The sequence below is a fragment of the Phyllobates terribilis genome, unplaced genomic scaffold (genome assembly GCF_046119375.1).
Source record: "Phyllobates terribilis strain yellow unplaced genomic scaffold, ASM4611937v1 Scaffold_2__4_contigs__length_985480577, whole genome shotgun sequence".
Classification (NCBI taxonomy): domain Eukaryota; kingdom Metazoa; phylum Chordata; class Amphibia; order Anura; family Dendrobatidae; genus Phyllobates; species Phyllobates terribilis.
Genome location: NW_027362762.1, coordinates 297,073,713 through 297,096,662, shown reverse-complemented (window position 1 = coordinate 297,096,662; position 22,950 = coordinate 297,073,713). Strand labels below are relative to the sequence as shown.

The window sequence follows — 22,950 nt, the reverse complement described above, 5'->3', positions numbered from 1 at the left end:
GATTGACAGCTGTAATGCAGGGACTTCCGGCATTACGGTAATGGTCCAGGATGTGTTTTGGCTGACCATGTACCTCCCCCTCAGGTGACTGGTCACATAACTGTGACATAGCACAGGTCCTGTGCACACAGAATGTCTGTCTGATCACATGACTGTGACATCAGCACAGGTCCTGTGTGCATTGGAAGATATATAAACCCGGGTAGTTTTGAAATAGGTGTGTAAGGCATGAGGCCTGTTCCCGTGTGGGACACCGCTAGAGTGTGAGGCCTAGTGAGGCCTATTGAAGCCTGGTGAAGCCTGAAAGGCAGAGGCTGGATCCGTATGTGTAAGCGATCCCAGTAGCCTTGGAGGGCCAGAGGCTTGGAAGGCAAAAGTCCTGGAAGGCAAAGGCTGGATGTGAGGTGAGACCACATACCAGTAGCCTTTGAAGGAACGAGGGCTAGAGACCCCCATCTGGGAAGCCGTAAAGCCACAGTGGTGGTGGAACAAGTCTGAAGCAGCTAAAACCCGGCAAAGGTAAAAACACTGCTTGATGTGGACAATTCTAAAAGTGACTTTGCTGGGGGGCTGTAACTGGAGCCAAGTGGGCCTGTCTGCCACTTGAAAGGCTCCTGGACATTATATGTAATATGTCAGCAAGCCACTGAGTTGGACTCGGTTATAGCAGTTATGTTGTATAATAAACTGCTGGAGTGTGAAAACTGGAAAAACGTGCCTGGTGTGCTTTAATTGACCCGGTGCAGCGAGCATCCCCCAGTATGATGACTAGCGCTGCCATGTGGTTGGAGAATGCGAGCAACTGCAGCCCAGTTGCTAGGGACAACTACAGCTTGGTTGCTAGGGGCAACGGCAGCCCGGTTACTAGGGGCGACGACGAGTGTGGATACAAGCATCTTGCTGTGGCTCAGCGGGGTCACGAAGATTAAAGCATCTTGCTGTAACTCGGCGGGGTTACGAAAATTGTCTTCGCACTCAAACCTGGTTTGCTGTGTCTTGGTGGGGTCACGAAAATTAAAGCATCTGGCTGTAATTCGGCGGGGTTAAGAAAATTGTCCTCACACTCAAACCTGGTTTGCTGAGGCTCGGCGGGGCCACGAAAAATTTTCCGGGGAAAGCGGTGAAGTGTCTAGCATGAATAGTATACCGCGATGGTTGTGAACAGAGCAGCAAAAGAAAATGAAGCTATTGAGTGATTAAAGTGCTGGTTAAAACCGCAGCAAGTATTTGAGAAACGTCTACAGGACATGGTGCAGGAACGGCAGGAGCTGTGGGCACCGTATAGAATGGCAGCAGTGAACCATTCTGTGAACTCTCCAGGGGCGCCAGTATTGTCCCAGAGTGCCCGGGGAGGTGGTAAGAGATGTTGTGAACTGAGTCCTAAGACTATTGCTGATTTTTTTTGTAAAAATACCCCTACAGGTGTGGGTGTCCAAAAGGGGACGGAGTCTCAAAAGGGGGCGGATTTTCAAAAGAGCATGGAGTATAGAAAACCAAAACTTGTTACTGGTTGTGGGTTGGTACCGCCTAAAAATGACGATTTGACCGTTGATAACGGGGTAGCTCCAGTAGAAGGGGTTGACGTCAAAGTGGGAGGTGACCTGTTAGTCCACAAAACCATGGGGAGTGACACAGACCCCGTAGCTGACGGTAACACTATGAAAGTAGAAAGAGAGGTCAGTCAGGAGGGGCTAGACGAGGGAAGAGAGTCCCCCTCTCGTCGTCGACGGCTCAAGGGCCACAAAAAGGTTGCTCCTGTAGTCTTTGCTGCAAGTGAAAATAAAGAAAATGTAGTACTGTGTGCCTTTATTTCAAGTGTTGATCCTCCTTTAGAGGCAGAAGAGGAGGTGACGTTGCCAGTAGCAAGCTCCGGTACAGTACTGAGAAAGAAGGATCAGGAAATGACAGCCCTGAAAGAGGAGGCGGCCAGTCATGACCAAGAGCTGGAGCCTATCAGGCAGCAGTGTCAGAGTGATGTATCGCAACTATGGGAAAACCTGGAGAACGTGTCCTCAGACCTGCGGAACCTGGAGTCCGAACGGCAGAAAATATACCAGGTTGTGAGGAACTTACAGCGAGACTGGAGGGAAGCAACGAGGAAATTAACCAATGAAGGAAATGTTCCAGGAAATTAAGGAGGACCGCCGCAAAACCAAGGAGGTGGTTTTGCAGTTAAAGCTTGAGAAGGAGGCGCTGCAGGATGAGGTTTCTGGGCGTGAACAAAACCTAGAACGACTGCGCGAACAGTTCAACCGGGAGCTGTGTGAATCCAAGTAGGAATATGGTGAACGCAGTGGGGAACTGCAACAAATTAAGAGAGACTATGAGGATCTCCTCAGGGTTAAAGAAAAACTAGAGGATGATAAGGCGGATGCAGAACACATGCGCCAAGTGGTTGAGACCACTCTGCAGGACACCCGTGATGAAAATTATGATCTCCGCAGAAAGACCCTAGGTCTGGAAGCTCAGGTGAAGGAGCTGCAGATGTTCTGTGATAATCTCCAGAGGGCAGAGACGTGCCTTAAGGAAAGAATCAGCAAGATGGAAGCTGAGCATAAAAAGATGGAGGAGTCTGTCGGAGAAGCCACAGACCAGGGCCAGGAGTTGGCCACTGGAGATGGGAGGTATGAAACAAATACCTACTCGAATAATGCAAGCTTGGGTGACTTGGTGGATTTAAAAGCCGAGATCAAGGAGCTCAAGGAATTGCTACAAGCCCATTTGAAGCAAGAGAAGCTTGAGAGACTGGCTGTTGAGAGCCGAGTGGGCGCATTGGAGACAGAGAGGTCTGAGAGAACTCTACTGTTAAAGGAGCAGTGGAAGCAGGAAGAGCTTCAGAGATGGGCTGCTGAGAGGCGAGTAGCTGAGCTAGAGGAAGAAGTTTTCGAGCTCAAAGGTCGCCTGGCAAAGTATCACTCAGTGAACGAGGCCTCCTTGGAGAAGGAAAAGGGAAAAAAAGTTGCACTCACTCCCTTATACCATGAGAAGGTGGACCTGAGGAGAGCTAAGATTGTGTCAACAGAAGATAAATATGAGATGAAAGTGGTCAAGTCGAAAATTCTTGAAGTTGTAGCTGTGAGTCAGCTCAGGGGAACCATACAGGGTGAAGAAGCTGAAAGTCAATTGTCCCTGAAACCTGAGCTGGTTGATCGTCTGGAAACCACTGGTGAGACAGAAACGTCTCGGTACAAATGCCTCATAGATGTACCCGAGGATTTGAGAAAAGAATGCACTAGTGAGTCCATGCATGAACAGTTTAAGAAGGCCGTGGGAGCCTGTAAGGTGTACTCGACCTCAGAAGCTAAACAGCTGGTGGTCCTGTCCACAACCAAAGTCACAGTGAAGAGGGTGGCGATCCTAAGTGACATGCACTGGCGATGTATTCGCACGAAGCGGTTTCTCCGGTTGAAGACGGAACATGCCGTTAGACAACTGGAGCTTATGAGAAAAGCTCACAGTCTGCGGGAAGAGGTCATCCGGGTGCCTCATGTTCTGGTGAGAAAGCTCATTGGGAGAAATGGCCGAGCCATACAGATGATAGTAAAGAACTCTGGGGTGATGAAAGTAAGCAGTCCACATGATCGACAGGACTGGATACCAGATGAAGACGGCATGGTGTCATTCTCCTCTGTAGGAACGGAAGAAAGTCTTGCATATATACGCATGCTGATGGAGTACCGAGTGACCTACCTGCGAGAGGTAGAACAGTTGAATCTCGCTAGACTGCGAGTGGATAGACAGCATCATCTGAGCAGCAGAAGATGGCAGCTGTCTAGAAATTGTGAGACCAGACAGAGAAAGGGCCCCCTAAATAACAGAACAGCTACAGCTGAAGTTAGGGACCTTTCAAGATGTCCTGAGAGTAGTGGGCGTGGGTTTAGAGGTAGTGAGACCTCCAGTAACTCAGGTTTGAGAGGCCCACACAAACGACCCACTAGAGTACGGGACAGTACGGAGTCTAACCGGACCTTAGATACCAGGACGTGTGAGTCATCCTGCTGTATTGACCGCTGGGAGCGGGGGAGGTCTGACAAAGTTACGACTGACTGCTGGGAGCGGGGGAGGTCTGACAAGGTTACGACTGACCGCTGGGAGCGGGGGAGGTCTGACAAGGTTACGACTGACCGCTGGGAGCGGGGGAGGTCTGACAAGGTTATGACCTGGAAATGTGACTTGACGAAGTCGGTGACAATGACGGATGGTAGGTCCCTAAGGAATGGGCTAATGTCGATGACTAAGGTTCCAGGGGCTGAGTAGCGCAAGTGTCAAGTACATGGTCTCTGTGTGAACTTGGAGTTATAATGTGATTGTGTATATTATGTGTTCAACCCCACAAGTTTGAACAGAGGGGGGGATATGTAATGCAGCGACTTCTGGCATTACGGTAATGGTCCAGGATGTGTTTTGGCTGACCATGTACCTCCCCCTCAAGTGACTGGTCACATGACTGTGACATAGCACAGGTCCTGTGCACACAGAATGTCTGTCTGATCACATGACTGTGACATTAGCACAGGTCCTGTGTGCATTGGAAGATATATAAACCCTGGTAGTTTTGAAACAGGTGTGTAAGGTGTGAGGCCTGTTCCCGTGTGGGACACCACTAGAGTGTGAGGCCTAGTAAGGCCTATTGAAGCCTGGTGAAGCCTGAAAGGCAGAGGTTGGATCCGTATGTGTAAGCGATCCCAGTAGCCTTGGAGGGCCAGAGGCTTGGAAGGCAAGAGTCCTGGAAGGCAAAGGCTGGATGTGAGGTGAGACCACATACCAGTAGCCTTTGAAGGAACGAGGGCTGGAGACCCCCATCTGGGGAGCCGTAAAGCCACAGTGGTGGCGGAACAAGTCTGAAGCAGCTAAAACCCGGCAAAGGTAAAAACACTGCTTGATGTGGACATTTCTATAAGTGACTTTGCTGGGGGGCTGTAACTGGAGCCAAGTGGGCCTGTCTGCCACTTGAAAGGCTCCTGGACATTATATGTAATATGTCGGCAAGCCACTGAGTTGGACTCGGTTATAGCAGTTATGTTGTATAATAAACTGCTGGAGTGTGAAAACTGGAAAAACGTGCCTGGTGTGCTTTAATTGACCCAGTGCAGCGAGTATCCTCCAGTATGATGACTAGCACTGCCTTACACAGCTCAGTAGTTCAGTCTGGTGCAGGGGCGTGCTGAGCTGTCTGTACAATGATTGACAACTCAGCCATCCAATCTGAGTCTGGGAAGTGCTGAGCTCCCTTCAGGTGTTCCCTGTTCCAGTGAATACTTAGCTACTTAACTGAGCTGTCTGGCCCAGATAGCTGCCAGTCATAGCTTTCAGCTCTGTGTGGCTTGTTCTTCTGTGCCTTGTTCTCAGCATTCTGACTTTCTGATTCCTTGCTGCCGGACCCTGGACTTTCCTATTGACTACCCGTTTGTATTACCCCTTTTGCTCTAATCCGCTATTGTCCTGGTATTCTGACCTCGGACCGTTACCTGACTACACCTTTGTCTTTTCCCTCTGTTTGACGTACCCAGTGCTAGACTGGGGTGCCAAGGGCCCACCAGTAACATTGACTCTGGTAGCCCACTGTGCAGCTACATGCAAATATCAAATTACCCTGATTCACAAATGTACCTATTTTTCTGTATAATAATAAACGGGGTAGTTTGTTAAATGAATGTTGAGATGATGCTCTTGTCTGAACATAATGAAATAAATGTATTGTACCAACTACTTCTCATATACAGTAGGTGGAGTGAAGAGCCTGTTCTCCTGTGAGCCAGTCCGAGCCTGGATGTACCCTCCTAGCTACTGACCTCGGACTCCTTGACTATCCCGACTCGCGGCTTGTCCATGAGAAGTGACTCAGCGTCACACATTGAAGGGCAATAGCTTTAGCTTTCACCTTGTGAGTACATCTGCTGACTGGTCAATACTAATCTTTCCAAACTCACACTTTCCACTAGACCCCTGGGATACTGGGGTTTTCATTGTACAGTACAATGTTCTCACCAGTATACACATAATCTTTAGTATTGCACATTCTAGTCTTCAATCTGGTTTTGTTACTTATAGTTAGAATTATTCACTTATCTATTTTTAATTCTTGTTTCTTCAACTTTGCAAAAAAAAATAAAAATGTATAAAAAGCAAAGTATCAGAGTGGCAATCTTTACAGCTCCCATTTTTGGACAAGGTTAGTCTACAGGCTGTATTTGTGCACTTTAACACAATGGGCTAGATTAATGAAAAAGTAAAATAGTATTTTTTTCAATGCACACAGCGCAACGCACCACAGTGCAGCTTTCATTTTGTATTCTACTCTTGAAATATAAAAGCTTTGCTGTGACTGGTTGCTACAGAAATTTTTCTTTTAGACACTTTTTATGAATCTGCCCAAGTGAACACTATATTTTTGTTTAGTTTAGGCTCATAATGATGAATTTGTTTCATCATTAATGTTAGATTTGGTTCAGTCTGAAAGATATGTATTATTTTAAGCAACTGCATATAAAGCAAATAACCTGATTCAATGCTATTATTCCAAAAGATTATTTTGTCAGAGGAAGCAATTGGAAACAGGCTTGTGGGACCTCTATTTCCTGCTCCTGTTCTGCAGTAAAGATGAGTAAATTTATACGAGTGAACAGGGACGTACATAGAAATCATGAGGCCCCATATCAGAAGTTCTAATTGGGCCCCCCCACCCCCCCAAAAAAGAAAAAAAACAAAAACAAAAATTAAATAATTGTCGGGATCACAGAAGAGCAGATCTCACAACTTTCCATCCTTTACATAATAATTTTCCTCCTGCTGAAGTCCCAGATTCCTCTTTCATTTCCCCCATAAAAAGTATGATGCCAACAAAAGTGCCCCCCAAACACAGTATGATACCTCCATGGTGAATTCCTCCACATGCACAGTATAATGACCCTACTGTACCCCACCTCAACTCCCAAGGCAAAGTATGGTGAGCTCAACACAGTATGATCCCCCAACTGTGACACGCAGACAGCCCTCCATGCACTATAATGGGCCCACATATAGTATAATGGCCTGCAGTAGCCCTCCAAACAGTTAGATAGACCCCACACAAACCTTCACACTGTATAATTGCTTGCACACAGTATAATGCCCCCACATAACCCTCCAAATATTATAATGGCCTCATATAGCCTTCCATATAGTATAATGCGCCTCCCATGGTCCTCCATATAGTATAATGCACCTCCCATGGTCCTCTATGCAATAAAATGAGCCCCCAGGGTCCTCCATGCAATATTATGCACCCCCATGGTCCCCCACACAGTATAATGAACCCCCATGGTCCTCCATAAAGTATAATGCACTCCCATGGTCCTCCATACAGTATAGTACACCCCCATGGTCCTCCATACAGTATAATGCACCCCCATGGTCCTCCATACAGTATAATGGCCCCACATAATTCTCCATACAGTACAATGGCCCCACATAATGCTCCATACAGTATAATGGCTCCACATAGTGGTCCATACAGTATAATGGACCCCCATGGTCCCCCAGACAGTATAATGTACCCCGTTGGTTCTCCATACAGTATAATGCACCCCATGGTCCTCCATACAATATAATGCACCCCCATGGTCCTCCACACAATATAATGCGGCCCCCATGGTCCTCCATACTGTATAATGCACCCCCATGGTCCTCCATGCAATATATGCACCCCCATGTTCCTCCACACAGTATAATGCACCCCCATGGTCCTCAATACAATATAATGCACCCCCATGGTTCTCCATACAGTATAATGCACCCCCATGGTCCTCCATACAATATAATGCACCCCTATGGTCCCCCCTCACAATGTAATGCACCTCCATGGTTCCCATACAGTATAATGCACCCCCATGGTCCTCCATACAATATAATGCACCCCCATGGTCCTCCACACAAAGTAATGCGGCCCACATGGTCTTCCATACTGTATAATGCACCCCCATGGTCCTTCACGCAATATATGCACCCCCCATTGTCCTCCACACAGTATAATGCACCCCAATGGTCCTCCACACAATATAATGCGGCCCCATGGTCTTTCATACAGTACATGGGGGGCAGCGCTGGCTGTGCGGGGGGGGGGGGGGATGCCTGATGCGGGCGCTGACATCGGGCCCCCCCAGCTCACGTACCCCATAGCAGTTGCATGGCCTGCCGCCATTGGCGGTACGCCGCTGCGAGTGAAACTGAATTCTCCTAAAAACTAACAAAAAATGTGTATTCTCCAAAATATGAATTCTAAACAATTTACTCTGCTTGAAGGCCACGCAAATGGTTAAATAATATAGAACAGTACTCACTTGACCATTCATCTGTCCTGTTGTTCCTACAGCCCTCCATCTGCTCCTTTGTGCTTCTCCCTTTCCCCCATTATGCACATCCTTTTTGGTCTATTCAATTCAGGACATGTCTTCTGGCTCAACTGGGCCTCTAATGTTACTGCACGCTGTGCCGTCATAGAGCATGTTGTAATGTCACGATGTGCGTCGCCTAAGTGACAGCAGGGTGTGGGTACGGCAGGACAGATGAGCTTTTATTTTTTATAATTTTTTGACATCCTACATTTATTCTAAATAAACTCAGTTGTGATTCAAATTTCCATGTAAAATTTGCTTGATTTTGCCAATTTGAATCTTGGCAGATTTGATCATCTCTCATCAGCAGAATAGTATATGCAGTCTGTACCGGTGGTGGTGCATTAGAAAATAGGTAGCTAGAAAATACCCTGAAATCTGCTGACAGCTGTTGAGAGTAAATAGTGAGAACTTGTAATTTATTCTCAACCTGTAGACTACCATGGAAATGCTTCCACTTGCAAAAAGAAGTGTTTTTAATTATAAATGGCTCTACCATAATGCATCACATTAATAGTCCTGGAAACAGGGGGTATATAGGAGATGTTCTAATGTAGCGCTAGAGGATCAGTATCACTTTGGCCTGTGTCCTATCGCACATGATGATCGTGTAATATGAACTGGAATTTGATGATACATTAGATAACGCTCTAATGGAATCAGTTTACCGTGGTGGTAGCAGTTGAAGTGGTGCTGCTCCGTGAACCCCACATCTGTTGAAATTGCACTCTAATTTCAGCAAAGGTCTCAATAATCACAGCAATAAAGACGTTCTATAGAAAAACAAAAAGTTACCGGTGTTAATAAGAAGATATGCATTTGTTTAATACTAACAGACGTGATGAATACATTCCAGGCAATAAATTATACAATACCTTAACAAGCCAAGCAAGGAAGAAAATGAGGGTAATGAAGTAGAAATAGGAGCGCCATCTGGGGAAACTGTCAATTGCTCTGTACATAAGGAAAACCCACCCTTCTTGAGAGGCAGCTTCATATACGGTAAAGATGCTGGTTCCTGCCGGAGAGAAACAGGTCTTTAGCAAACTATGCAGCCGTGGTATCCTTGGATACAATGCACCGATAATATTCCTTTCACAGAAACTCCATCATGCAGCATGACTCACAGTCTGGATAATGCATTCAATGTCTATCCAACATATATGACAGACAACAATAGGCAAGCATGATTTACATTCATAAATGTACTGAAATACTGGATGAATAGAAGAAAATGGAGAATAATTATTGCTTAAATGACAAGCTGCATAATAATGCTAAAGTATAGATTATTTTAATAATTTCTATGTGCAGAAAGAAAATAAAAATAATTATAGGTGACAGGTGCTCTTCAAATAAGAAATGCAAAAGCAAAGATTCACTGTGACTCTCTTGTGTGTCATTTTTCACTACTCCTCATAGTCGAGGAAGCTGTGGAGCTTATTCTGTACTTGTGGGGTGTTGATAAAGAGGATGAGAGTGAGCATGGTACTAATGATGGGATATACTGTGAGAATGACAGAACAAGGGGTTGGTGGTTACTATATTTCCCCATGACTCCTCTCATATGTATAATAGGTTCCAGGAGGTATATATCTCACCCAGGAACAGCTCGGTGAGCTACAAGGAATCTATGATATCCCTAGCAAAGTATAGTTTGCTAAGAACTTTCATTAAGTCCTCCAGTAGGACATTTGGTTGGCAATTCATTAAGACCAGCATTGTGCATGTCAGTCTTAATAAAAGGACATGCAGCAGTAAGATGCGCCTAATTCGTTAGAAGGCACAAGCCATTTAATGCATTAAGTCCATCTTACAAGTGCCGTGTGCCTCTGCCAGGGATGTACTTTAGTAAGTACGGAGTACGTTTCTGACAGAATTTGTAAATTTTTTAATGAATTTCCACTTAGGCAAAGACAACTGTCACTGATGTGAAAATGTCAAAAGTTGTACAATTTTTGCACAGCTTCTGCATTGCACAAATATTTTTTGAGTTTTAATGGCATTTTCCACCAGAATTCTGATGTAAACACCTTACTAAATTGGCCGTGTTGGTGAAAGATACCATACGTTATTTTTCCTTCCGTTAAACGTGGCTGGTAGTATACCACTGGTATAGTCTTTAAAGCTGATGTTTAGTCAGTGCTCAATAGAGCAGGAGTTAATTTGTGTTCTGTGCCTAAATGTAAAGTCTATACATTTAATTTGTACAACAAAATAAAGCAAAGGAAAATCCCTATTTTGAATAGATCTTGTGTGTCACTGTCTCTGACTGCATCGATCTAATTTTGCCTACTGCTATACAGCAAATCTCCCACAATACTCAAAAAATAACCAAAAATAACAGAATTTGACATTGTCTTCCATGAGTAGCATTTGCTGGAAGTGTATTTATGTAAGTTCAAAAGCAGTAAAAATAAATCTAACTCTGTATCAAATGGTATACTCTGTGATACTGACAGCAACTTTCAGAGATGCCTTCTTTCCATAAATATAATATTATAAGGTATGGGTAGTAGAATCTGTGATGGGACATTCGTCCAGGGAATTAGTCTAATTTCTGTAAGTAAAGTCAGAAATTTTCCCCTACTATGGGTCAATTGTCATTTGTCTGATGGTTTCTGCCTTCCTCTGGATCAACGTTAGATTATAGGTTAAACTCCATGGACTTGTATCTTCTTTTAACCTTAAAACTATGAAGCTATAAAATAAAAAAATAATTCTCATTCAGAAGCAATATATGCTGCTGCATGTGAAACCCCTTAAAAAAGCACTCCTATTAAGTTTTTAATTCATTAAATGTGTGTATATGTGCAAGTAATGTAGTGTGAATGTATTCATAAACTTATCAACCACCGCCTTCAACGGGATCCAGTGCCGTTCTTCTCTGCTTCTCAGCGATGTCACAGCATTTGCGACTAGCCGGCTCATTCTATGCTCTATGCGGAGGCCTGAAGTCTCGTTTCCAATGTAAGTGTCACAATTCCAGCACTCACGTTGTCCTAAGGAAGCTGTGAGTGACAGCTCAGCTGCCCTATAGGATCAAGGGCGTTCTGGGCTGTCTGTATTGTGAGTGATAGCCAGCTGTCCAATCAGGCCTGGCAGGTTTCCTCGAGCTGTCACCCATTCAGGGTGATTAGCTGACTGGCAATGATCAGAACATTGCCAGTTGTAGCGTTGCTCTGTGGTGTGTTTGCTCTACGTTCTGATCTTTTTTTGCCAGACCTTGGATTTGCCTTTTGACTACTTGATGGTATTATTCCTTTTGCCTTTGACGCACTCTGACCTTAGTTACCTCACCCCGGACTTTGCCTCTGACTACCCAGTTTTCTTATCTCTTTGTCTTTGATGTACCCTCCCGGCTTTTGACCTCAGACTCCCTGACTCCCCTGCTCATGGCTTGTCCGTGAGAAGTGACTCAGCGTCACATTACAACTGGCTGTATACAATTTTTCACCAGTATTGATTCCATTCACACACTTGGTGATTAGGTGGAGAATCTGACCCAAATGATTCAAGATCTGGCTAAAGAGCACCAGAACCTTGAATCATTGCAGTTACAGCTGCAGGGCCAGGTATCTTTTCATGAAAGCCCCCTATAGCTCTCCACTGCTGGCAGTAACAGTTGACCTCTTCTGATTCTGTGATGACCCTTTCTGATAAATTTTCAGGAGAGAAGAATCAGTTTAGGGTATTCAGGGAGAGCTGTAGGTTATTTTTTGCCCTGCAACGTTGGGCTTCAGGGCTGAACCCCAAAGGGCAGGAATAATTATGTCCCTCCTGTGAGGGGGTCCTCCGAACAGGGCATTTTTACTGTCCCCACAAGCCCCAGAACAAGTTTCTGTTGACGCCTTAGGGTTAATTTATTCTGAACCTAACAGAATCCAGATCGCTGAGGCTAAGATCATGAACCTGATACAGGGGAGCGGCACTTCCACTGAAGTTCAATGGAACAATGCGACTCTCAGGTGTCAATTCCACAAAGGTCTCTCTGAATCTCTTAAAGACACTCCGTCTCTTCATGATCCCCCTTGTTCTTTGGCGGAGGCCATAACCCAGGCCATACACATGGACCGCAGAATTCGTGAGAGACAGTAGGGTGCCTTGTATAATCGCCCTGTGCATGTCCATTTACCTGAGGTGGAGCCAATAGTGGTTGGGGTTGCCAGTTTTTGTGCAGTAGAGAAAAAATGGAAGCAAGATCTTTGACTATCTATCTATACTCTGGTCTTGCAGGACATTTTTTAGGACATTTTTTAAAGGGCTGTCAAACTCGCCCTCAAGCAAGCATGCCGTTGGCAAAAAGTCTAAGTCTGGGTGATTGTTGAGAGGGTCATCCAGACTTCCAGGTACCTTTTTTCTCCTCAGATTAAGTACTGCTTTAATCGTTCTTCAAGAAGCCAGCATTGCCAGCATTGTCTTTCATTGATTGCGGGTCTCCAGCTAACTTTATTGATTCGGGACAGGTTCTGAAATTAGGATTAGGGACAGTTAGTCGGGAAAAACGCATTCAAATTTTTGCTATTGACAAAACACCGCTACTTCAGAACTTTGTCAAATGGGTAACGGTGAAGTTCATGCTTCAAGTGGGAGCATTTCACTCTAAATCCATTTCTTGTTTTGTCTTGGATAATTTACTTTCTGGGGTGGTACTGGCGCTTCTATGGCTGCTTACTCACAATCTTGTTATTGATTGATGTCAGAAGGAGATTAAGTGTAGCCTCAATAGTCATAAGAAATGTCTAAATTTCTGTACAAATATGTACATACAGTAAGGAGAGTCTACCAGGGTACCTCAAAGAATTTGGACATGTGTTTTCGGAAAAAGAGATGGAGACATTACCTCCCCATCATCTTTATGATAGCGCTATTAATCATTAATCTTGTCGCTAATGCCAAACTACCTGAAGTTCGCCTTTCCAATTTTTCTGAGCCTGAACATACAGCCATGAAAAATTATTCTTTACAGAAAAGAAAGATGGTGGCTTTCGTCCTTGCCTCGATTTCCGAGACGAGAACAAAATCATGGTTAAGAATAAATACCCACTTCCACTCATCCCGGACCTTTATAATCAGCTTATGGAGGTTAATTGGTTTTCTAAGCTTGATTTGAGAACGGCTTACAATTTGATACTCATCAAGAAGGGTGATGAGTGGAAAACGGTGTTTTAATGTTTGAGGGCTTATTCAAAAATCTTGTCATGCCATTTGGGTTAACCAATGTGGTAGCAGTATTTCAAAACTATATGAATGATATTTTTTCTGATTGCGTTGGGAGATTTGTTGTGATTTATTTTGATGATATTTAAATTTTTTCGCCAGATTGGGAATCTCAACAGGAACATGTCCGTGTAGTATTACAAAGTTTGAGAGAGAATTCTTTGTTTGCTAAAATTGAGAAATGTATTTTTTCTGTTCAGGAAATTTCATTTCTGGGGTTTATTTAATCGGCTATTGGATTTAAGGTGGATCATGGGAAGGTGCAAGCCATAATAGATTGGGTTCAACCTAGTGACCTAAAAGCGTTGTAACGTTTTCTAGAATTTGCCAACTATTATAGAAAATTTATTAGGGGTTTCTCTCAGATTGCTAAACTTCTTACTGTCCTCACATATAAGGGGACGGATCTCAAAGTTTGGCCACCGGATACTATTATGGCTTTTAAGAAATTGAAAGAGTGTTTTATGTCTGCTCCTGTTCTAATCGAACCCGATCTTCAAGAACCATTCATTGTGAAGGTGAATGATTTGGAGGTCGGGCCGTTTTATCTGAGGGTTCCAAAACTCTCACCAATTTGCGGCCATGTGCAATTTTTTCAAGAAAAATTTTGTCTGCAGAAATAAATTATAATGTGGGGAAGCATGAGTTATTCACAGTTAAATAAGGAATGGAATGGAGGAATTTTTTGGAGGGGGCAGTTCATCAAGTCACTGTGGTCACAGACAATAAGAATTTAGCTTATATTGAATCAGCTAAATGGCTAACTCCTTGACAGGCCAGATGGTCCTTATTTTTCTCTAGATTAAATTTCAGACCAGGATCCAAGAATGAGAAGGTTGATGCATTATCATGCAGTTTTGATTCAGTTTCTCCTTCAGAACCTCCATCCTTCCAAAAGGAATTGTGGTTTCTGTGGTATTCTCGGAGTTGGAAGCGGAGAACCATCAAGTCCAGTCGTTTGCTCCTTCTGAAACTCCAGGGTCCAAGTTATTTGTACCTGTATACCTAAGATTGTCTCTGTTGCAGGATTTTCATGGTTCCATCTTGAGCGGTCATCCTGAGGTCACAGCTATGCAGGAAACTAATGACAGGCTTTTTTGGTGGCCTTCTATGAGTAAAGATGTTAATGATTTTGTATCTGTTTGTAAAGTTTGAGCACGTGCTTAGGTCTGTCATAACTGGCCGGCCAAGGAATTGGCTCCATTGCCAATTCCAGAAAGACTGTGGACTCATATGTCCATGGATTACATCATGGATTTGTCTCTGTCTGGTGGGAAAACGGTTATTTGGGTGGTGGTTGACCGATTCAGTAAACAGGCTCATTCTATTCCTTGGTCAAGGTTACCTAATGCAGAGACACTCTCAAGGTTGTTTATCTGTCATGTTATGAGATTACATGGAATTCCTCTTAACATTGTGTCTGATAGGGGAGTGCAATTTGTCTCCAAATTCTAGAGAGCCTTTTGAAATAGACTGGTGATTGACTTGTTATTTTCCTCTGCCTACTACCCTGAAACCAATGGTCAGACAGAAAGGACAAATCAATCTTTGGAAGAAATTTTAAGGTGTTTTGTTGCGGCTCAGCAGGAGGACTGGTATTAATTTTTATCTCTTGCTGAGTTCGCCTTTCACAGTGGGGTCAATCAGTCCACTGGAAGCTAGCTGTTTTTTGCAATTATTGTTTTCATCCCTATTTTCGTGAATTTTGTAGGATAAGTTCTGAATGTCCTGGAGTGGAGGTCACCATATAGAAACTTGGGGATGTCTGGAGGGAGGTTCAGAAGAATATTGGAACCACTCAAGATTCAGCAGGTCCAGTCTTTAAAGTAGGTGATAATGTTTGGTTGTCATCCAAAAATATTAAACTTAAAGTACCGTCGGCGAAGTTGGGTCCCCATGAGATTCTGGAAGTGTTCAACCCAGTGGCTTTTAGGCTGAAACTTCCTCCATCTCTTTGCATCCCTAATGTCTTCCACAGATTCCTGTTAAAGGAGTAACTTCAGTAACCACAGAAACATCTGACTAAAAGATGTAAAAACGCTTATGTAAGAAAGCAGAAAAGTTTGGGAAAACAAAAATATGTGTCAGTTTTAAAACTTTTGATATCACAGCACAAACATTAAAGGTGCGGCATCGGTCCAGGATGGGGCACTTAAGAAGGAGCTGTCCAATGGTGGACAACTCATTAAGGATATCGTTAGAACCCTCCTGTTTGTTTTTTTCCATCTTGTGTTTTGCGGTCACGTGACCATCTGCCTTTATATTCCAGCTCTGCCCTTTTGGCTGTGCTGGACTTCAGTGTTTGACTGTTTCTCTAGCCAGGTGCTTCGGTGCCTTTCTCTGTCACTTCGCTTGGTCCTTCTGGTACCTTTTTGTCAGTTTGTCTTTTTGTGTTCTGCAACAACTTCTCTGTTTAGGAGGTGTCACATTTTTGTCCCAGTCCTTAGTTCTTTTAGGGACCCCTCCCCTTATGCTATAGGTCTTCGTTCAGACTAGCCGAGGACTAAGGCGGGTCTGTTAGCTAGGAACAGGCAGCCCGCTACATCGTAGGGATTCAGCTTAGTCTTACTGTAGGGGCAGCTTTCCCCTATCTTTCCTTAGTACTTGTTGCAGATCATAACAGATATAAACTTTTTTTTATGAATTTTCAAACTGTCCCTTCAGAGAGGAAGAGGACTAGAACTCTAGTGCCACCTACAGGAAGTAGCAATCCTAAAAGTCAATAATGACCCTTTAACAAGCCTTGCAGTTCTCTTCCTCTCTGAAGAGACAATTTGCATATTTCCCAGAGAAGCATTGCAGCTTTAAAAGTCTCCTCACCTGACGTGCTTAACATGTCACTCTCCGCAAGGAGAAATATTACCCCATGAATTTTCAAAACACACATTTAGGAAAAAAGCAGAATATATCTTTTCTGGGGGTGTTGGAAGAAAACTGCAATGTAGCTATTGTTTTTTTTTGCGTTTTAAGTTTACGACATTCAAAATGAGGCATAACTAACATGCCTTGAGAGAGATTATTAAAGATATTTATTTTTATTGCTATATAAGGTGTTTAGAGATTCCCCTCCCCCCCAATAATATGAGTAAAATACTTCAAAGTTTTTTTTTTTATTGCTGAAAAGTGTGTTGAGGCTGGAGGATTGCTGGCTGAACTTGATAACTTCATGGCATTGAGTCTCTTTTTTAACCTTTCTGATTGTTGCAATTCACTATTTGACCATATAATATACTGCTCATACTTAACACACTATAAAATGATAACAAGGGAATGGTAGCATGCAGTTTACGGTAATTATACTATACTAGGAATCATTTTTTAAAGAGCTAATAAATAGGGGACGGTTGTATAGATGAAAAATGTGCAAACAAGTTTTACATTATATAACACATGACATAAGCACATAAAGTAAAAAAACTATTACAATATATATGACCAAGTAAATATATGCAGGAGGCTACAGAAGAGGATGTGGCAGTAAACCAGGCAAAAGATGATGAGGGCATGCTCAAGTATTTTTGTTGACTCATAGCTGAGTTTTCATGCAATCCTATCTCCTCAGTTCCTTTTGAATTGAGAATTCTCTTTTGAATCAAACCATCATTTGACAAAGAAAACAAATGAAAATTTAAGAATTTATCTACAACAATGAGCAAAGTTTGATGCAATAGTTTTAAAAATAGTGCATCCTATAATTTAAAGATTATAAATCTGCTGTAGCTGGAGTTAGGAAATAAAAATGGGCAGATTACTTAGTGGCTGTAATTATCTGTATTCAGTGGCATTAGAACAGACAACAGAATAGCAAATACATTTTAATGAAAATGTACAGCTGCTTAATATTTAACAATTTTCTATTCAATACTTATTTATTGTATCAAACTTCATTAAATTATGTCTGCTGTTTCAATTATCTGCAGTTCTATTACCTGTGTATAAGTTTTATTTACATTGCTGGAATAGAAATCACTGTTATCTGTATTTATTTAAGGAACACAAAGCCTCAGAGAACTTGAATTAATCATAGGCTTAAACTTTTTATAACGGATTATAAAAAAAATCAGAGGGGCATGACACAGAATGGAACTCTGTCTTGGTTACATTTAAAGAGCAATGCAAAGCTGTACATCTCTGTTCACTTTCCAGGTAATGGATATAAGAATTATGTCACCGTTCCAGTAGGGTAGGTTTGTATACCTCATCTCACTTAAGAAAATTTGTCAGAACGATCCATCCACTCAAACTGTTTTATGGTCAAGTTGCTCTGTGAAAGATCAAGTCATCATTAAGTTGCTGTCTGACTTAGAAATTGCTGTTTTAATTCATATGTAAATGAGACTCAATTGCTCTAGGAATGTAAGAGCACTTCCCAAGCCTCTTCATTCCTGGCTCTATTTCTCAACCAGTCCCACCTTCCTTTGCTTGGCTGATATCTCATTGACTTGACTACACAGCCACTGAGCTATCAGTTAAGAAGAAGAAGGTGGGGCTGGGCAGGAAATAGAACCAAAAAGTCAAAGGCTTAGGAAGTGCTTTGACACGCCCAGAGCACTTCTTTGTATAGGAAGTAAAATAGCAATTTTCCATCAGGGAGCAACAGACTGCATTGGGAAAGATACTGAATAGCATTATCTTTCAGAAGGAAACATGGTCATATAAACAGTTTGGGAGATGGTTCTGATAGATTCCATTTAAAGCCTTGTCTAGATGAAATTGGACATGTACAGCAAGCATAACTTGTGCCCACCTTACTCTGCCTCTAACTCCTGTTCTTCCATTCAGCTATCCAGTTGTCTATGCCACAAAGAGCATTAAGCTTTCTCAGATTTGTATACAGTGTTGCTATCTAGTTTCAGAAAGACTCCCTGCGCTTTCACTGCCTTCTGTTGGATCGTGCTCATGTCATCACTTTAAAATGGTCTGATATAATAAATTTTGACACGGTTGGCAGAATTTCTATTTTTTACTATCTATGCCACTGAGCAATGGCCTTCTGGTTAGTTGGTGTTTGTCTGGTAAATAGGAGATCCTGAGTATGAAACTCAGCAATGCCTTGCTTTCTTCTTCTCAGTGTGGAGCTTTACATGCGCTATGGCTCAGTTGGTTAAAGTGCCTGTCTAGTAAATAGGAGATCCTAAGTTCATATCTCAGCATTTTCTGGCACTCTTGTTATTCCAAGTGTGGCAATTGACTACTATGTATGGGGGCCTCCAACTCTCCCTTAACTGCAGAGGAAAAAAATTCAAGCATGCCCTTTACCTCGTTTGTTCCAACTGGAGGTAAATCGATTGTAAATCTATTGATTGAAGCTAGTAATTTTTTAGCTTCAATCAATAGATTGAAGATAAAAATTCCTGAGATGGGAATTCTCCTCCAAACCTAGTATGTACAGGGGAGTCGGGAAGAATACCCGTTGGTTAAACAGACATTTGCTGAGAACTATCTCAACTCCATGGGCATCCTTATCTTACACATGCTAAAAGTAAGGCTTTTGGATGCCAGAGGAAGGTTTCTGTATGCGTTTTTAAAGTATACAACTAAGTCCTGGATTTATTTTTTCACACTGTGCTGTATTTCTTCTTGATTTAGATGTCATGCTGTGCAACTCAGCATCTCTGAGTCACGTGTGAACCTTGACTACTGACCTAATAACTTAAAATGTGAGTTCTGTTACCATCTGGTATATCTGATTATTCGGAATATTTACTTGGGCATCCTTAGAAATGATGTATCTCCTGTTTTGGAAAAGTTTAGCATTCACACAGACAAGCAAAAGGGAGTAAATATTAGCATTACCAGTCTCATTTTGTCTAGGAAGTAGACATGAGTATGAGAATATTTGTCTACAATAGTTAACACCATTTAGTTTAGTTAAAATTTCCTTCAAGCTCGAATAAAATAACAAAGAAACGCATTATTTAACCTCCTGAATGGAAAATACTTGGTTTTCTAAGTGCTTAACAAAGAACATATGTTATTAAAATTACTTAAGTGCTAGATTATCACAAAGAGACCAAGGGTGGGAATCATGCTGTTCTCAATGCTAGACCGTGTCAACCAGTGCATTATGATTTTCTATACTTGTACATACGAGCTTGTCCTATTCACTAATCGACTAGAGAGAACAAGAGTATGGGGCTATGTAATCACGAAAGTTTAAAAAACCCATGACTCACAGCCTGTTCATTTTCTGTGCACTACAGCTTATAAGACATATTAATTTCCCAAGAAACACTGCTGTCTTTCCAAATAAGCTGAATGAGTGTTAAAGAAGCAAATTGTTTATTGCCTAAAGAAAATCACCAAAATGATTTGCCTATGATTTGGTTGTACAATAATCGCTCCAATCAGCTAACAGTACTGCACAGCACATAATTCATGGTACTTGAAAGGAGCTCTGCATGAGGAAAAATCCAAGCAATCATGAACACTTCAATGTACTGTAGAAATCACATAGTGTAATTTTGAAACATATCTATGATCACCTTTTAAAATAAGCATGCAATTAGATAATTTTCACGGTATATGGAACCAGATGTATCCAATTTTACAGGTACTCAGGAAAATGAGTGCTTACATGTAATGTCAAAGGTGTCATTACATAAGCCTCATAACTTTCTGGAAATTCAAGAATAGGCCAAAGTACAAACTAGCAGAAATTGATAGTCGATCTTTTAAAATTCAGTTCCACTACTTCTACTCTACGATTTTTCAAAATCTGCAAAAGTTGTCACATCTCAATCCTATGGAGTCAGTTTTACTACCTCTAATTTCTCGGGATAATGAGAATTTTGAGAATAGCAGTATATTTAACATTTTTAAAGCATGTTCACCTTGATATTGTAAACTGAAAATAGTATTGATCCAACAGGAGAATGGAAAAAATCTTCAGGCACCACTGTGTGAGATTTATATTGCTGAACACCAGCAGTGGTAGCGGACAATAATGGTGGTGCAAAGGTTAAAGTATGGCATCTATGCAACAAGTAGAAAAATGAATAGCAGCACTCACCAAGTCCTTTGGCTAAAAAGTCCTTTATTTCATAGTATTCTGGACAATCAGGTGCAGCGGTCTATCTGAGGTGCAGGGGAGACATGTGGGTAGACGAGAGGACGACAGCCGTTTCACGTCTTACAAACGCTTCTACAGGTCCAAACTAGCACCTCAGATAGACCGCTGCACCTGATTGTCCAGAATACTATGAAATAAAGGACTTTTTAGCCAAAGGACTTGGTGAGTGCTGCTATTCATTTTTCTACTTGTTGCATGAAAATAGTATTGATACACAATCGGGAAAGCTCCCAGCACATGGGCTGAATATTCATTGATGTGCCATCTGTAAACCTTTATTTTCACTTTTTGCAACGGCTTGCTTTACTACATAAGTTCACGTAGAGACACGTGAAAATTAAAAAGCATAACATATCAAATATCTTTTTTTTTTTCACAAAAAATTGGATAGCACTCGTCCAATTTATATGCTCGTGTGCATGAGCCCTAACAAGGAGTTATTTAGTTCTCGTTCTTATGGATTTTCTGGCTAATGCTCCAAAATGGGCAACCAGCACTATATACTTTTTATACTTTTTCCCTCAACAAGACATATCTTCAGCTGCAGATTCATCAGGATTAATAGCGTTAACAGGTTTTTTTTTTTAATTCACAGTTCCCTTTATAGAATCTGCAAGATGAAAAAAGGGAATCCGAAAAACATTAAAAAAATGATTAGAAAAGTTACAGTAATTGTCAAATGTAAATTTTTTAAACCGCCACACAGCATCTTGTGATAGTATTCATTAGGGGTAATTGGGGCTCAAAAAGAGAGACTCAATTTTATAAAGTTGCATTTTATATTACACTCTTATAGTAGGTTAAACCTACGTATTAGTTTTATTTATTTTCCTCTGAGTCTCAGTTACTCTGATGGATATCTGATGGAATTTATCAGCAGATAGTGGAGGAAAAGGACTGCAGTGTTGGTTACCCTTTTTGTACAGTAGTTCAATGATGCATAAAGGCAATAATTACAGAACTTCGTTAATTTATGGGTTAAACATAAAAAGTGTTTTTAGTGATAGTTAAATGTTTTCATTACAACGGGGTCCTATTGGCAATGTGTACAGTTGTATGCCTATATAGAAGCATATGATGGAACCTTCCAAAAGAGGTCAGAAAATACTTCCCAAATGGCAGGGTCAAATGAAAAAAGAAAAGAGCCACATGCTAAAAGAATAACCATCATTTTAATTTCTATTTTATAAATTAATAATACACAAGAAAATAAGAAATGTAATATATTTTATAAGAGAAATCTACTTCTTTCTCTGCCAGGACTGATCATTCACTTTTTAAATTCTCAATTCACAGGTAAAACCTGTATTCAATGGAAACAGACTTTTCCCATTACTGAGATAGGAGATGGCAGTTGCTACTGAAAAGATTCTATGTAGATGGGAGGGAGAAGGGAGACCCTAGAGGCAAGGCTCCTCCCGCCCCTCATTTACATAGAATTTGAAAAATGAATGATCAGTCCTGGCAGATAAAGAAGCAGATTTCTCTGATAAAATATATTACAAAGATGTTTATTTTCATGTGTAATTTTGATTTATGAAATAAAAATTAAAACAGTTACTGTATTTTTCGGACTATAAGATGCACCGGACCATAAGACGCATCCCAAATTTAGAGGAAGAAAATAGGGAAAAAAAGGAACATTTAATGTGAAAATGGCTGTCTGTCTTTTAGTCCAAATTTAGCTTATCAGGGTGGGGCGGTTGGGCAGGGTCACAGGAGGCTGGAGCAGGGTGGCCGCTGCAGAAAGCTGGCGGCGGCAGGAGTGGGGCGATGCTGCAGGCTCTGAGCAGGGAGGAAGGGCTGTCACGGCGGTGCGAAGAAGGAGCAATTATTCTCTCGCTATTGGTGGTGGGCTTCAGGAAAAGTGTCAGCGATGCGAGGCAGGAGCGGATTCCTCGCTGTGCACACTGATCTCTCGGCAGTGGGCTTCAGGAAAATGGCGTCGGCACATGCGGTGGTTGAGATCTCGGCTTGTCATTGAGCCGATATCCAAGTCTGTGCATGAGCCGCCACCATTTTCCTGAAGCACACTGTCGGGAGATCAATGGCTCCTGCCTCGTACTGCTGGCACACCCTCTCCTCCCAACCCAGGGCCCGCAGCATAAACCCACTCCTGTTGCCGCTGGCTTTCAGGCAGCGGCGACCCTGACTCCTGTGACCCTGCTCCACCGCCGCCACCGGTAAGCTACATTCGGACAATAAGACGCACCTCCATTTTGCTCCCAAATTTCGGGGAAAAAAAGTGTGTCTTATAGTCCAAAAAATACGGTACACTTAAAGTTA

General features: G+C 42.2%; 1 protein-coding gene across 3 annotated transcripts in view; it reads right to left on the bottom strand.

Moving 5' to 3' along the window:
- The window catches only part of NALCN (sodium leak channel, non-selective), an 850,352-nt gene that overhangs the window by 439,372 nt on the left and 388,030 nt on the right, over positions 1-22,950 (bottom strand). For all 3 annotated transcript variants that reach the window (XM_073664203.1, XM_073664204.1, XM_073664206.1), the window contains 2 exons: positions 9,248-9,390; positions 9,041-9,145 (listed from right to left, as the gene is read on the bottom strand). In XM_073664203.1, coding sequence (XP_073520304.1) covers positions 9,041-9,145; positions 9,248-9,390 — 248 coding nt within the window. The remainder of the gene's footprint in view (positions 1-9,040; positions 9,146-9,247; positions 9,391-22,950) is intronic.